The 17,201-nt window shown below is 40.0% G+C and overlaps 1 protein-coding gene across 3 annotated transcripts; it reads right to left on the minus strand.

The window, feature by feature from the left end:
* Positions 1–42: 42 nt before the first annotated feature.
* Positions 43–16,796, minus strand: LOC115626716 (uncharacterized protein YBL081W). Of its 3 annotated transcripts, XM_030522159.1 has the most exons (6): positions 15,411–16,796; positions 15,098–15,334; positions 2,531–2,737; positions 1,361–1,443; positions 1,177–1,289; positions 43–1,083 (listed from the first exon to the last, which is right to left on the minus strand). In XM_030522159.1, exons 1-6 carry the CDS (start codon positions 16,148–16,150, stop codon positions 841–843), a joined length of 1,623 nt encoding a protein of 540 aa, XP_030378019.1. In that variant the 5' UTR covers positions 16,151–16,796; the 3' UTR covers positions 43–840. The 3 variants fall into 3 exon arrangements, with proteins under 3 accessions (XP_030378019.1, XP_030378020.1, XP_030378021.1); XM_030522160.1 differs by lacking the exons at positions 15,098–15,334; positions 15,411–16,796 and adding an exon at positions 8,827–9,182; XM_030522161.1 differs by lacking the exons at positions 15,098–15,334; positions 15,411–16,796 and adding an exon at positions 3,456–3,588.
* Positions 16,797–17,201: the final 405 nt, after the last annotated feature.

Raw genomic sequence — 17,201 nt, forward strand, 5'->3', positions numbered from 1 at the left:
AAAAAAAAAAAGGGAAGGAAAATAAATATATGCATAGGTACGTATGCATATGTACATATATATATATAATTATCATGATCAACTGTAGCAGCATCTACAATTAACATCAGCATCGATTTTACATAAATATCCAGACTAACAAATATATAAATATATGCATTTATATATATTATAGTATTTAAATTTAGTTGCAACTGCAAACAACTGCACCGCGGCTAGACAGTGACAGCAACAGTGACGGCAACAGTGACAGCAACAGTGACAGTGACAGCTACAGCACGCATTGGGTTAGAGTGTATGTGTGTGTGAGTGTGAGAGAGTGAGTGAGACAGAGAGACAGACACATAGGCAGGCAGTTCGACAGATCGACTGGACCGGCTGTCTCAACTGATTGACTGATCGACTGATTGACTGCCATTTGCTGTTGCTGTGCTTTGTTGTTGTTGGTCGGGGGGCAGAGAGCTTGGGGTTTTCTTCTTTTTTGTTTTGTTATTGTTTTTTAAGCGCAATGCGTTTTGCAAGCATTTTGCAAAAGCAGCATCAAATATCAACATGTTGTCTGAGTCCAAGTCCATGTCCATGTCCATGTCCGAGTCCTAGTCCTAATCCTTATCTTCATTATCTTCATCATCTTCATATTTATCGTTCACATTGTCGTCCTTGTCGTTGTCCATGTCGTCGTCATCCATCAATCCATCAATTAGCATTTAACATTAACATCAAACACGATAAGCAGCGCCTTAAATGGCGACAACCCTCCGCACGGTCCACGCAGCCAATGCCGATGCGGGCGCAGCTTGGCGTGGTGCGTGGTGTGTCTCCCGGTTTGCGACTCATCGATTATTGCACCACACAGCAGCCCTTTTTCTTGTTCTTCTTCTCGTCGATGACCACATGACTAGCCGAAGTTGGTCCAGGTACCACTTGCTTTGAGACTTGAGCTAGAGAAGTGACGCCATTATTGCTCTCCGTTTTGCCACCACCGCCAACTGTTGTGGCTGCTGTTGCTGTCGACGACGACGAGCCGGCCACTTTGCTGCCGTGGGAATTTGTACCGTTTTGTGCTGCTTGATTCTGTGAAATCTGTAAGTGAAGCGGGCACCCATAATTACCCATAATTAGTTGGTCATATCAGGGAATGGGGGGGAAACCCCATTCAATTGGTTCTCAACTCACATTCGTTTTAGTCACGCTCTCGCCTATTGCCGTCCCATTGCAGTTATCGTCGCCATGCTGTGCGCTGCCATTGCCTATTGTACGATCCTCTGTAGGCGTTATGGGCTTGCCACCTATAATATAGAATGATCCGTAATCTGTGTTCGACTGCATGTGCTAGGCCTTTCCAGCATCTCGTGCTTACCACGTATCATGTTCACAATCTCATCAGCCTCTCTGGATAGATCGCCGCCAGGACGAAATGGATTATCCCAACCGGAATCGGTGCTGTAAAAGTTCAAATAACATTAGTTTACACATTTTCCAAAGAAGCGTACTTGTACCGGAACAGCACATCACTAATGGCTTTAAATAAATGGGCTTTCAAAGTTTGAAAGTTCTAAGAATTCCTGCATAATTGACCAGCTTACTTGTTTATTGACATTATAAAGAAATTGTGGATCATTTCATAGAAGGAACAAAATAGAAGTACAATAATAATATGATCTATGAGCTTAGTTAGTTTAAGGTTTCTGTCTTTTTATAATAAATGGCAAAATATTTATTTTCTAATGAGTTTTTAGAAATGGTACAGACTTTTGCGACTTTCTCTTTTGAAATATAGTATGTTTGGATATATGTAGCTATTTAAAACAGGTATGTGTGTTAGGTATACCTACTATTCTCGTATATATACGAGAACAACAGTATTGCAACGCATTATACTCAGTATAGGAAGTATAGTATTGTATGTTTTCTTTCTACTTCTAGAAATATCAACTCGACAAAGCTGATCAGTTGAGCAATGAACTCCTTACTCTAGATAGATAAACTTTAGGTATAGTTTTGATGTTTTTTGTTGTTCGACTTCCTTAAGTGGCAAATAGATCCAAGAAGAGTGATGATGATGATGGGTCAACAAATACAAACCCTATGATAAGCTAAGGCTTCTGCACGTTTTCCCTAAAATTTCACCCTAAACGGAGTATGTACTAATGGAGCTAATAAGATAAATTATAATAAATAAGATAATTAATCGATTTAGTTTTTGTATACTCTGGATCTAAACTAGTAGGTGCATATATTTATAGCATGAAGCATGAAAAGATTAGGCGATATATATATGTCAGTAACTCTCTGGAAGTACAAGACTCAACCAACTTGACAAACACATTTTCCTAAGTCAGAGGAAGGAAAAGTTTCGGCAGTTTTTGGTTATATGTACGTTTCGGATTTGTTTAAAGTTTGGTACCAGGACAGAAGGTGTTCTACTTGTGATAGACATTCAATGAAAAGATCTTTTCGAGTTATAGAGTAGCAGTATGTGGGGAAAGTGTGCGCTGTTCCATTATAGATTGGGAGAGGATGGACTCACCTCTGCTGTCTATCGTAGGCCGGTCCAATGCCGGCCGTCTGCATAGCTGCTGTTGTCATCGTCGTATAGTCTAAGTTACAATTGTAGCTACTAAACGTATTATCTAGATTATCCGCAAAACCCGTTAACAAATATTCAGCTGGTGGACAAATTTGCTGCGGCTGACTGCTTTGGTAAATTGAAACGCGTACAATAGAACGCTCCGATCTGTAAAGAGAGAGACAATGAGAGCAACAACAAGTTAGAAAAGTGTACAAGTACTTAGATATATATGCATACATATATAGTATGTGTGTATATACGGGTACATACATATATTTATATGGTAAACAAATTTCGAAAAGCAGCAAAAAATCACGCAGTGGCGTATGACCTTAAAATAGTTGAGCAAGTGCGTCATATGGACTGCCTGCTTGCCTGCTTGCCTGACTGCCTGCCAACCAATTCAATGTCAATTAAATTAAGCAATTTACTAATTGTTCATCCCACTGTGCTGCCGCCGACATTCAATTGTCCGCCTGCCGTCCGTCCCCTCCACCGATGCCTACTAAGCAATAACTGCGATTTGAACTTTCAACAATTTCTAATTAAATTTATTTAAATTGACGGCCCACCGCACATAAATCTCGATCGCCCCGAAGGACCACCTACCAACCCGCTAGCAACCGCTGACAATCGCTGGCAACCGCTCGCCACCGAGCCAGACCCCTTTTTAGGCTAACACGTTTCAGCCGGCCGCCTTTTGGCGTCTGTTCACCTCTTGCCGCGTTTGGCATTTCCAAGTCTGTGCAAATATTTCGCACCAAGTTTGTCAAATTGGCCGCGTCTGGCAAATCGCGGCTATGGCGACCAGTCAGCCAGGGCATTATATAACGCACGCGACGACAACGCTCTCGATTTAGATATTGACATTCGTAATACGTACGTAAATAAGAGTACGTCGTATGGTTAGCCAATGGAATGGAACTGAATCGAGTGGCAGGGAATGGGACTGTCAGTCAGCCCGTCCGCCCGCCATCTGATGACTCTGATGACAGTTTGTGGCTTTCGATCTGTGCTCAGATTTGTGGTCGTATAAAAAATAAAGCTGTTTCCTTTTCTTTTTTTTTTGTGTATGTGTGTTTTGTTTTTGTGTAATATATATTTTGGAAGGATTGGGCAAGGAGCACAGTTTTGGGTGTTCTAGAGCGCTACTTTTAAATAACTCTCTTATTTAAGAACTAGACTAAATGCAGATTAAATGCATTTTTTAATTATTTCTAATGCTTAGTGATAAACAAAGCTCTGCACTTTTAAAGCTCTACTTTAAAAACGAATGTGATTTACAAAATACAGTGAGAGAAAAATGTTGGTATTATGTTAAAAATGTTTAGATTTTGGACAAAGTGGTAAGAGGTAAGTAAGAGGTTTCAGAATTAAGCTAATATCGCTTATCCATTAGTTCCCTTACTTAGATATGCATACTTAATTCAACAAGAAAGGAATGCTATAGTCAAGCGGACTCAACTCTTAAATACCCTGTACACACTCCCAAAAAAAATTGTGAATTTTAAATTAATTAAATAAAAATTATTCAATGCATACTACATTAGTTTCTTTCTAATTGATCATAACGAAACTTAACTTAGTGGTTCACATCACTAAATGGTTGTTACTTTTAGTTAAAAATTCCAAGAATTGGGTGAGTTAGAGAAAATCGCGAATAGAGGGGAAGTGGGGGTGCATCGAAAAACAATGAACAAATTAGGAGAATCAAAATACCAAGTTTGGTTATTCTAAGTCTTGTACTTTCTGAGATACTTGCGTTCATACAGACAGATGGACCGACACACGGACATGGCTATATCGATTCATCTTGACACCCTGATCAACAATACTATATATATACTTTTACCATTTGGGTACAGGGGGTATAAAAATACTTCTTTGAGTGAAACGAAGGGGTATTTCAATAAGCAAAACCACATCTAAGACGACCAAAAACATCAGCTGCATTGCTGCCTCAAAATTGTCGATTGACAACTGAAAACATGGCTGATTCTGTTTCCGATTTCTAATGGATCAGTCAACGCCATTATAAGACAACTTTTGCCCATATGCACACGATTTTGAGGAGAGAGGGAAAGATTAATTACTTAAATAGGGAAGTTATATCTATAATCCATTCTGTGCATTTGCCTTTAGCTGTAAAACATATTGTAATTGTAAATGTTTTCATCTGGCTTTAAAGGCAGCAGGTACCTGCATTTTTCAAATATTATTTAGGGGAAATAAGAGCACTTATGTATACATAAATATATACCCTCATAATTTATAATATTTGCTTGATGTCTGATAACTTTTCAATGACTAATCGAGTACCAATGGCGTGCTCTAGCATGAAGTATTTTAAGCACTGGTTTTCATATCAGACAACATCTTTGTATAACAGAAAATTTCTTGCTATTTTTACTATCAACGTCGCTAGTCGCTTATCAACATATGCCGACATATTTATTTATGGGAAAGGTATCCCGATTGCGAGTCTTAAAATAGCCGAATTCTGTCTACCCGCGTGCACCCTGACACGACGGTAGATGTGACAAAAATGAATTTAGATTGCATGAAGATCCGCAGGTTGCTTAGAGCTTTGAAAACCAATGTTCGAACAAAGATTCAATAAGATTAGGGGACAGTTTAGAGGTGGTAGAAGATTTTGACTTCTAAATTTAGCCGACTCTATTTTCCAGGCAGTTGCGAACGAGAATGTCTCGTGTTTATTTGATATATCATTGTCGTTATCGTTGACTGGAGACCCTTTCATAACTGAAATCCGAGCCGATGAATTCGCTACGCAGTTGTCTGATCGATTTCAAGCTCAGCATCACAGGAAGGGGAGCGTGTTAGAGGCTAGTAAAGCTGCCTTCTGGCCTTTCAAAAACGCCCTCACACACGTCTGTACTTACATATTGCGCATATGTACATATATACATACATATTATGTATTTATGTATAAGTATACTAGTCTCGTGTTGATGTCTAAGGTTCTTTAGATTGCGCCATATTTTGAGTTTCGGCTGAGAATAAACTTGTTGTTGCCATTTGGTCAGGTTGAGGCTTTTATTGCCAACGACTGGTCGACAGAATGGCTGGTTGACTAACTGGTTGGGCTGATTGGATGGCATGGACATGGGGACGCATTGTCCCCCAAAACAGCTACCACTCGAAATCAAATTTCGCACACACCTACACACAAATGTTCATATACTTATGTATGTACTTGTATGTATGTATATACAGACCCGGGACATTCATGTATATAGAAAGAAACCTGTCAAAAGTTATTGAACACGGAACAAAAAAGTCATCGTCACATGCTTGAACATGAAAATAAAAGACTAAAAACCCAAACCCAAACCAAGCAACGTCTACCAATACTATGTACATATACCATCGACTAGGGGCCACACAAAAAGTCGGGCCAAGTCGACTCGAGTCGAGTCGAGTCAAGTCGAACAGCCCCCGCCACGCATTTTATCTGTTTACATTTCAAATACTAATACACTTCATAACTCAGTGTAGTGGCTGTTGTTGTTGTCGTTGTTGCCAGCCCATTGAGCATGTGGAGATTACGTCATGTGCCGAAATTGATATGCGAATGTGGCAGAACAACTAGAACTACAACAACTACAACAACAACAACAATAACTACGCACATAAGAACATGAAAGCTAACAAAAAGTTACATGAAAGAAAAACAAGTTTATGACCAAACAATAACCTCATATTCAATGCGACTATGGTATACCCTTCATTTCAATGAACATTCAGTCCAGTACTTTCAAGGCTCGATCTTTGAGAGCTTTTGAATTAAGGCAGTAAGCCAAAGAGTAGACTATAAATAGTGCCTGAAGAATGCATCAGCTATGAGTCGAGAGCTAGTCTTAACTTTTCCAATGCTCGAAGGCCTAACTAGAAGTCGCTAAGCAAATTCTTTGTTTGATCTTGTTGTTTTCCTGTTTAAGTTATCAAACATTTGAGTCTAATATTAGCCTTTTTGGTCTCCAAAAGTAAATTAATAATAATAACGATTAATTATGTCTTTCAATAGTTAACAAACTGGTTTCTTTCATTCACATTTATTGCCTGAACGCACTCACTCTTATGACTAATACGTTATGCACCGAGTAAAATTTTTAAAAAGTTTCCTATTGTTAAAAACTCACGAAAACATAGAAACGGTATAGACTTAAGAACACAATGGACTAGTTGTATTGAAACTATATGTGCTGTTTTAACAACTCCATTTATATATTTCTTTAGTTCTTGTGGTCCCAAAGATCTTGAGGTTCATAACAACGAACAGGCCGAGCCACACTAATTCCAATTGTCTGGTCTGTCACAAATCTATAACCACAACTATGGCTAGGTCTATGCAGACCAACCACTGACTAAAGCTAAAATACTCCACTTTTTGTAAGCGTGTAACAAGGAAAAAAATGTATTTTGCTGTCTTATCGAGGGCTGATGACTTTTGGCGGACAATGTGTTTGCCGGTATGTGGAGATGTGGCTAGCATTGTTGTTGTTTCTGCTGCTGCTGCTGCTGTTTTGGACCAAATATTGCTCACAAATACATGTGTGGAAACAAACACATACACGACACATCATCAACTCCATTTGAAGCTCGCTTGAAAGCAATCTAAAAATGTATGTGGAGCGCATAAAAAGGCAAATTGGAAAACTTGTTGCTATAATCATTACGTGTGCATGTATGTACATACATATGTGTATACATATGTACATTCGAGTACATACGTATCTGTATGCGTGCAGTTGTATGTGCGTTTTAAGCAACAAACTTTACAAGTAGTTTTTTAAACGATGAGCGCATAAATTTAGCCGCCAACACCACTTGAACGTCGACGTCACAGCCATTGTTCAATTAATTTAATGAAGGCGGGGGAATGGGAGCAAAGAAAGGGTGGTGATGAGTGAAGAGGAGGTGGGGGGTGGGGAGCACATAGCCAACGAGAATGGCGAAAATTAATTTAACAAATTAATGTCTGCATGTCGGCGAGCCATGCAACGAGCCCCACCCAACCGCCCGCTGCCGCTGCCCATTTTTACAAGGAGAAAAGGTATGGAGAGTGAAATAAAAATAAATTGACATACTTGTATGTATGTATGTATGTACATACACATGTATGCATGTACTATACTTCAAAAAAATGTTAATTGCAATATTGCACTTGAAGCGTATGGAAAAATGCGCCCATGTTCAGCAATAATAATAAAAACAGGCTCTATTTGTTTTTCACATTTTTACACGCTCCGATGGGGGGCAGGCAAATAATAAATTGCACACATGTGGGTGCAAGTGCATGTGTTCGTGCCAACGTACATACATACATATGTATGTATGTATATATGTACATTCGTACATAAGTATGTATGAATGTATGTACATATGTGCTGTGTCTATTTGCAACGGCGCGCATTTCACTTCAGAAGTTTTAAGTATTAAGTATGTATGTATGTACATGTGTACAGTATGTAAATCCGTTTACATACATACTATGTACATACTCATATACATATGTATTTATATTTAACAACAGCAGAGTGGCTCGAACAGCAACTAATTTATGTACAAACAAGGCACTATAACACACACACACACACACATACACACCATCGCACACTCAAAGTCGCCGCAGTGTATTTTAATTGCGTTCACAGCAGCAACAGCGACTGCGGGGAGTGGCAGGGCAGAGGGTTGTGTGTATTATTTTTTGCGATGAACTCACTGCGCGCATCCATACTATGGACAACTGGCGCAGAGTGTGTGTATGTGTGTGCCTGTGTGTGTGCTGGCAAGTGTAAAAGAAAAGCCACAACAATAACTAAACGCAACACTGCTGGCACAAATTACTTTCACATTGTTTTATGTGTGCCTCTTTCGCCAGCAAACAATAACAGAAATATACATGAAAAACTCTTTTTTTTTTAATGTTTTGTCCTCATCATCATCATCAACATCGTCATCGTTTACGTTAACCAACACTATACACACACAGGTATTGTGGGTGGCTGGCCGTACAAACACCCACCCACCCAATACACCAACCACTTGCACTGCATCAGTTCGTGTTTCTCGCGCTCCCTCTCTCTCTCTATATATATGTGTGTGTGCCCCTTTGGCACGCACGATTGAGTTTTATTGTTGTTGGTGCACTTGCTTGCAATTATTTTTTGTTGTTTCATTCTTATTCCTTCACATTAAATAAATATTTAAAGATTTTTTTACACACGCACTTGATAATTTACAGATGGTAGCTGCTTCCTCTACTGCAGTTTGTAATACGAATACGACGAATACGCTTCCTTAATTCACAACACAACACAACAACAAACAACAAAATAAAGTACGCGCGTTTTACTTTTGCGACTAACTCTGACTGACTCTGAATTATCCGTCGTCTCTCGTGAGCGTTCGTTGTGCGCGTTCGTTCGTTGCGAGTTGTTTGAAAAACAACAACAACGAAATACAATATTATACAAAAATATATATATACATATGTATATATATGGAGAAGACCTTTCAGCAATGAGCGAGCACGCCGTGCGTATCTACATAAGTATGTAGTTGTTGTTGTGGTTCTGTTCTATTCGTTGCCGTTTGTGTCGGCTCGCTTGGCTACTATAGCTTGGCGTTGTCGCTACGTTTGCCCAGCTAAACTGACTGCCTGTTTGCTGATGCTTGCTGCTAAAAAGTAAAAGATACAAAACACACACATACACACATACATAACAAACGTATAAATGTTTGCAGGAGCGCGACGCTACAGAGAGCGCATTAAATGAAACAGCGCTCTCTCGCCCGCTCACAGTGGGAAGTTTGAGCTTACCTCGGCGTTGCCACAGCGATTTGAAATTTTGTTTTTGAGCGCGCAAAGTTTTTAACAGTTTTATTGAATTTGTCGGTGAGCTGCTCAAAGCGGCACACCAGTTGCAAAAAACAATCACTTCACATGGCTGCTTAAGTTACCCTTTTTCCAACAGTGATTGTTGTTTCATTTAGCATTAACATGTCCCATTTAAGGCGAGCTACGTTCTTGTTTCGATTTAGTGAAGGATACACACATATTTTGCAGTTTTAAAGCCAGACACCAGTGACAGACAGCCGCAGCTTAGCAAAATCAAAAGTGATCAAATCTTAAACAGTAAGAAGGAATATCCATTTAACAGTGGTTAGTTTTTAGTAAAAATACCCCATAAAAATTGTTCTTTAATTTACGGATTGCCGCATATGTGTTTTCACATTATATTTTACTGTACGAAATAATATTTTTGCAATTTACGCTTTTAACGATTTAATTATATTTTCTTTGCATTTCTTTGGCAGCTGTTTTTATTGTTGATGCGCATCAATAGAGCCGAAAGGCACTGTCTGGCCTCCAAAAATGCTTTTCACAAAGCAGATACAAATAAATGGCGATAAAAAGTGCCGGCAAAAACAATTGTTTGCCAAATAATGGAAATACCAAGAGACTAAGAGTGTTGTGGTATCGTTCAGTGAGTTGAACTGGATCTTGACATTAAATCCTTTGAACACATATGTACATACATATAACTTAGATTATTTCTGTTTATACTTTTAGATTTACCCTAATTAGGAGAAGTAAACAAAGAATTAAAGGAACAATTAGTTCAGCTTTTACTCTCACTAATGTTTAGATTGCTTACTTTGTTAAATTATTTAATTTTCCATTAAAAAAAATAAAACATCCTCGAACCGCCTAATTGTAATCGGCACACCGCAGAGACCGGTAGGCAGAAATTACGATTTTGGCAGCTGTTATATGAAATGCTTTTTGCGTCGTGTTGTTGTAAAGATGCGCAATTTATATCAGCGGCAGCAGCAACTACAATAACGTCTACAACAACAGCGGAAACAATAACAACGCATTATAAAAACAAAAACAAACAAATAGCGCACAACGTGCCACATCTGGCAACGTTGTTAAACCAACAAACATGACATCACTTTTTTGCGACTAACGAAAATGCAAAGTAATGGGAGAGTGTGCGCTAACTAACGCTCTCTCTTAGAGCTGCCCTCTCTATCACTCCCACTCTCCCATTCGCACTTGCTCTCTCTCTCCCTCTCTCAGGTAGTATTATACAGAAGCAGCAGCAGCCGATTATAGACAAAAATAAAATAATAACATGAAAAACATTAACACGTAACTACATAAAGGTACAGACGGACACACACATACATAGATACATACAAAATAATGTGAAGCTGATAATTGAGAGGAAATAAAATTCTGACGAAAAAGGGGAGCAGTCCAACGTGGGATATGGAAAAAGAGAAGGCGGGCGGTTGGTCGACCGGTCGGTCTGTTGAGTGTTTTAAATGTTTTTTATAGGGGGGGTTGGTTGGATGTCAGTGTTAATAAACAGGGTTACCACCAACTGCGTTGCCGCTGACAGAAAACCCTACCTTTGGCTAACTGTGGCACAATAACACAACCAACCACAAATGCAGCGAACGTCATCAGCAGAAGCATAAGCTTCAACGTCGGATGCTGATGCTGGTGCTGCTGCTGCTGAAAAACAATTGGGGACATTGTCGTCTATTGTTGCTGTCGCCGCCGTACAAACTATTTAGAACATACATACATACATACATATGCATGTACATACGTACAAACATAAATTTGTACATACACAATTATTTAGGTAATAGGGCTGACAGACGGATGGATGACAGACGGACTGGCTGAGAGCGCCAACGTACATATAGTATGTACTTACATACATACATGTGTAGGCATGCACTGTTGACCAGCGACGCAATTACCGTTAGCAGTACAACAATGTGACAATAGCAGCCCCTCTCCCCACTTCCTCCCATCCATTGACTGCCATATGCATGTCAAGTGTGCGCCTCACCATGCCGTGGGTACCGGAAAATCAATCGGCTGACTGACAGCTGAGATGTACATACGTACATACTCGTATGTACGTACGTATATGTATGTGCGTGTGTACATACATACATACTTTCACAATAGATACGGATCATACACACACACACACACGCAAGGTGCAGAGAGCTCGAACTTCCAGCACTCACTTGAAATAACGAAATCATGCCGGTCACCACAGCTACAACAATAAAAAGAAACCCCAAGAAAAGAAAAGCAAATGCATCCAACGTTAACTCTTAGGATTGCCCCTCAACCCATCAAACACACTCTCAAGTCCAGCCTCCTTACCTCTTCTGCTGAATCGATAGCAAATCGCTGTGTCAGCAACAACGTTTGCAACGGTGCCCCTTAAATGTTGTTATTGTTGGTATTATTGCCTTGGAGCTTTTTTGCTACAGCATTAACTGTAGAAAGAAAGTTCTACCACAACAACAACAAGAAGAAGAAAAAGCGGGTATGACATCACTGCTTACTTACGTGCAAAGCAACGGCGAACCGGCAAATTAAAACTGCTACAACAACAATCACAGAGATACAAAAACACACACACACACAATAAAGAGAGCGGGTACAAGCAAAAAGGTCACAAATTTGGAGCTTAATCAAACTAAAAGCGAAGGAAATAGGCACAAAGAAGAAAAGAAAAGAGCAATCAGCCAGCGCGACTTGCGTAAAGCAATGGCCTCAACCAAAAACTTAACCCATCACATCCCCGTGTAACACATCTAGAAACCAGTAACCCATCTGAAAAACTATCTAGCATAATGACGTTTCCGAATACACTCACTTTATGCGGAATAGACATTGTGTGTATTTAATTTCGAAATCAAATGAGTTGTGTGGCTTGAATCGTTTTATCTTAGAGCTAATCATTTACTCAATTAGTGAACTAATTAGGTCGAATTCGAAAATAGGAAGACTTGTATTTGATATATGTATATAGTAAACATTGATCCCTTTTTGTTCTCATATGCCAATCGAGCAACAGATAAAGTTCAACTCGATTTCTCTGTTAAGTTTACCAAACTTACATTCCACCTACGATGAAACCAAAAATATATACAAACTTTTATATAACTATAGTAGCTTCGTAATAGTCTAGGACATACTTGTATACTTGTATGTACCTGCCTCAATATGATTTTACTAGGCAACTATTTTAAGTATTTAATATCTACTATGTGGAGAGCATGTTTTTGTAGACTGTTGCAAAACCAAAATCTGATCATTTCAATGATATAAAAAAAAAATAATGATCATCTGCCAAAATTGAATGGCTACGAAATAGTATTGAACAACATGAAGTATGTATCTAATTACTCTGCCTTTTGAGTCGTAAATACTTACTACTATGTATAGTATATTATTCTAATATTTGGGCATTTGGCCACTGGGGACTTTTTTCCGTCTAAGAAAATCGCAACATTTCAAAGTATTTACAAAGTTCGCCATTGAGATCATAAGTTTAAAATTGTTGTTGTCTGGAAATCATAATAAAATCTAAAGTAGTTGGTTATCCAATGAGGAACATCATCAAATATGATAGCAAAATAATCAAGTTTTTTATACCAAAACCGTTTTTATAAGTTTAATTATATCTGGTATCGACATGCAGTATTGCCTGGAAGGAGTATGTAGGTACTATATGTTGCTATGAAATTGGTGTTACAAATGTAGTACTTCACTCCATTTTTGAGCCAGAGTTTATAAATAGAATAACAATAAAATAATAACCAAAATATAATTGAGATCACAAAAGGTCGAGGAATGCGTACATCGAGTCCAAAATATAAAAAAATATAAACAAAAAATTATCGATACGCCCTATCGATGGACACACTCTGGCTTTTTTGTTTTCTGTGCAGCGGCGACTTGAGGGACAAGAAGAGAATTTTCAAGCACACCCAGAAAGCATAGCTTGATTGTCGTCTAGGCGGTGCGTAGGCGTGGCACGCTTTATTAAAATTGAATTGCGGCGGACGCTGCATCGCAGTCAAACCAAGTAAAAAAAGATGTGGGTCAACAACCACCAATGAAGTTGACCTACATAATGCTTTAAAATGCACGCAACACTCACACACATAAGCCAGCAAACCCATACACATACACACACACACTTAAATATGTGTACACAAATGTGCGGTGCGGAGCCCGATTATGTAATAAAACATTAACAACAACAGCGACAGGGCTGTGAGTATATCTTGGGCGCAGTACTCCAGCGAAGTTTAACGGTATTTGCAGTGCTGCTGAGAACTCGCAACATATGCGCCGGCGCGCACATAAAAAACAGTTACACTCCAATTGGAGTTGCCGTTGCTGTTGAATCAAATTGGTGGTAGTTGGACACATGCATAATATTTTCGAATTGGAGCATCGCCACACATCTGCACAGTGCTGCCCATTTGTGAAAAATTCTGACACCACATCTGAGAGAGTGCCAGAGCGACTGAGAAAGAGCACGCGTCTCTTCCAAGTAAACAGAGCATGTTATCAAAAAAAATGGGAAGTTTTAAGCCCAAAAACAGCAGGCTTAATTATCGATTTAAAATCTTGTGGTATGAGGGTTGCTGTTTGTTTTGGGTGTCGAATTCTATGAGAGGGGATGTGGGTGTGTTTGCCTAAAATCTGTGACTCAAAACAAAATAGCACAGAGTTCATTGAATGCAATTTGGGTTAAGCAAAGCCTGAAGGCTTAGGCTTAGGGTCAGATCCGACTAAGCCGTTAGATTCATAAGGCTGGTGGGGAAGGCGAGGGGCTTATTTATCTATTTATGGATTAGACTAAAAGTGAAAGTAAAAAGCGAGAATTGCGCCACCGACTTAAGTAGCAGCTTAACTGCCAAAATGCGTGCAGTTATTCGAAGTAAAAGCTCTGACAAGCACAGATGAAAGTTACAGGTCGCGTACGTAATGAAGATTTTTAATGTTTGCGGAGAAAAGGGGGGAAAAAGGAGTGGGGTGCAAATGTAAATTACAACGGTATGATTAAAAAAGATAAAACAAAAAAAAAAACGAAAAGAAAACGAGCAACAATCGCAGTGGGTCATTAACTTCCGATCGCATTACATGGCGATACTTGAGTCGCTGTTGTGAGGGGAAATCCCTCAAACAGACAGACAGAAAGGCAGAGAGCACAGGGAAGAGCCATATATGAATGGACAATGTCAAAAAGATCCGGTTAGCGGCTCTATAAAGCCTCTGTTCAGTGAATCTAATCCTTTGATTTAAGTCGCGGTTTTTAATTATCATACAAATCTGTTAGATGATGGTCCTTATTGGACCACCTATGAACACCCCATTGAAGTAAAGTATAATACCAGGATTAAATAGGCCTGTAAATTATTAAGTTCTCTTAGTTTGACCAAATATGTCTAAATATAGGAGGAAAAAGCAAGAAATGAATTGAGAAAATATCTTTTTGTACAAATCAAAGTCAATTTGTAAGCCAAATCGATTTAGAAGCATTTGATCGAAATCAGAAACGGTATTAGCTTGTTTGTGTACGAGTAAATTAGACTTTGTGGAAAGAAATTGAAAAACAGAAATTATCTTTAATAGCTATAATGATAATGGGTAGTACTCACTCTTCCTGAACTTCAATGCCACTATCGTCCATATTTACTTTTGCGTAGTCATTGTAAGTGACTAGCGGTAAATGCGACGGTGGCTGCTGTTGACCAGCAGCAGCAGCGGTAGCGGATGCGGCCGAGACAGTGGCAGCATCAAAGCCAAAAGTCGGCTCCACATGTTCCGAGAGTGGCGTGGGTGTCTCGAAGACCAATGTCTCGACCATAGAACCTTTGGAGGAGCCAAAGGAGACACTGCAAATAGAGTTGAAGAGTGAAGAGGGACACATTACTACACTGTCCAGACGAGTTCGAGACGCTTGGCACACACCGTTTCAGTCCGACACTCTTCGTGCCCAGCTTACTGAGCTTGGGCTTCTTCTGATTCGTATGCGGGCGGGGGAATTTATCACTTAGATCTGAGGAATCGGCTGCACCGGCTGTGGTGGCTGTCTCCTCAGACAAATCATCCACATCAACCTCAACAGTTGGATCGATGGCGATGGAGATGCTGTCGTTATTATTGTTCGACATTGTGGTGCTGATGTTGGCGTTTGCAGCTGAGACGCCATTGATCACATCGGCATTGTTATTATTATTATTGGGGTTGTTGTTGTTGCTGTTACTGTTTCTGTTGATGGCGTGGTGGGACGGATGCGTCGTGTGCACAAGTGGCAATGTGGTAGGCGGTGTTGGCGTTGGCATTGGAGACACCTCCACAAGCGCAGGTGGAGGCGTAGGGGTGTTGCTCAGCAGGCGTGTCCGCTCATCGCAAGTATCCACAGCGGTGGAGGGGACGATGGTGGCGGCGCCAGAGCTGGCGGCACCGGAACCCGACGTTGAGGGCACGTTAGCGAGCATTACAGACTGCGGTTGCGTTTGACGTTGGGGTTTAGCAAAAGTTTCGTCGTTACTGGCGAGATTTAGAGTAGATGTCGGCACTGGCATAACATGTTGTCTGATTGATGGTGATAGTGGCTTTAGTGGCGCCTCTGGAATCTTTCTATTGACTGAGACTGAAACTGTAGCTGTGGTGGTGATGGTGGTTGTGGGTCTATCGAAGGCCAGCATGTGCGTGAGTTGAATGCACTCACTCACCACTCACGCGTCCATGCACTCACGTCGTATTTGACGAAATAACGGCACACAGAATAATGCAGAAGAGCAACTAGACAGCAAGTACACGACCACGAACTGGGGACACTGGGACGGGGACACGGCACGCAGACGACAACAATTTTGTATATCTATGAGGCGGCAGCATTGGCAACGTTTTGTGTGCTTTATTTCTTTTGCCGCTTGATTGGATTTAAACCGGACGCAGCGACGGCAACGGCATATAATGACGACAATTCTTGCATACGAATAATACTTTTGCGTCTGACTGCGGCAACGGCTGTGGCTGCCGCTAACTGCGCCTTTTTTGTTCCACCTTTTCTTTCACAAACACACACACATTCACATAGTATATAGACATGTAGTGCGGTGCGTCTCAATTTCCGCAACAGCAACACAATACAAAAAAAAAAAACACGAAAGAAATGATTTTTACACAAATTGTTAACACATTAGTACCAAAGATCGCCGCACTCACTTAACCACTTCGCATGCCGTATTAGCGAATTAACACGCTTGTTGTTAACACTTTGAAAAAAATAAATAAATGTGCATTTGTTGTAATTAGCTGTTTATTTCTCTTCCGCCGTGTGTGTGAATTTCTGCCACGGTTTTGACTGGTTAATGCGAGGCCGAAGCTGCCACATGGTTGAACAGTTGGATTTATTTATTTAATTTGCCAATGCCAATATGGCAGCCCTAGAGTGTTGTTCAGTGCTAGCAGGTTAACAGCTGTCGCAGCACATATGTATGCATTGAATTTGCAGGGCCTGTGATTCAAACTAGACTTGATAACAATAGGACTAATACAGTTTTTAAGAAGCGATCTGGGACCCAATATCTTTATGCTTAAAAGCAACTAAAAGAGCTTCCCTGACTAATTAGATGATACTATCCATTAAACCATTGAATAGTAGGAAAATGTGTTGCTCTAAGGCATGGTAATATAAAAACTTTCTGGGTTACCTTCGGCGGCAGCAGCAGAGCAATCGTTAAGGCCAAGTGT

The sequence above is a fragment of the Scaptodrosophila lebanonensis genome, unplaced genomic scaffold, assembly GCF_003285725.1.
Source record: "Scaptodrosophila lebanonensis strain 11010-0011.00,11010-0021.00 unplaced genomic scaffold, SlebRS2 tig00000089-arrow-pilon, whole genome shotgun sequence".
NCBI lineage: Eukaryota > Metazoa > Arthropoda > Insecta > Diptera > Drosophilidae > Scaptodrosophila > Scaptodrosophila lebanonensis.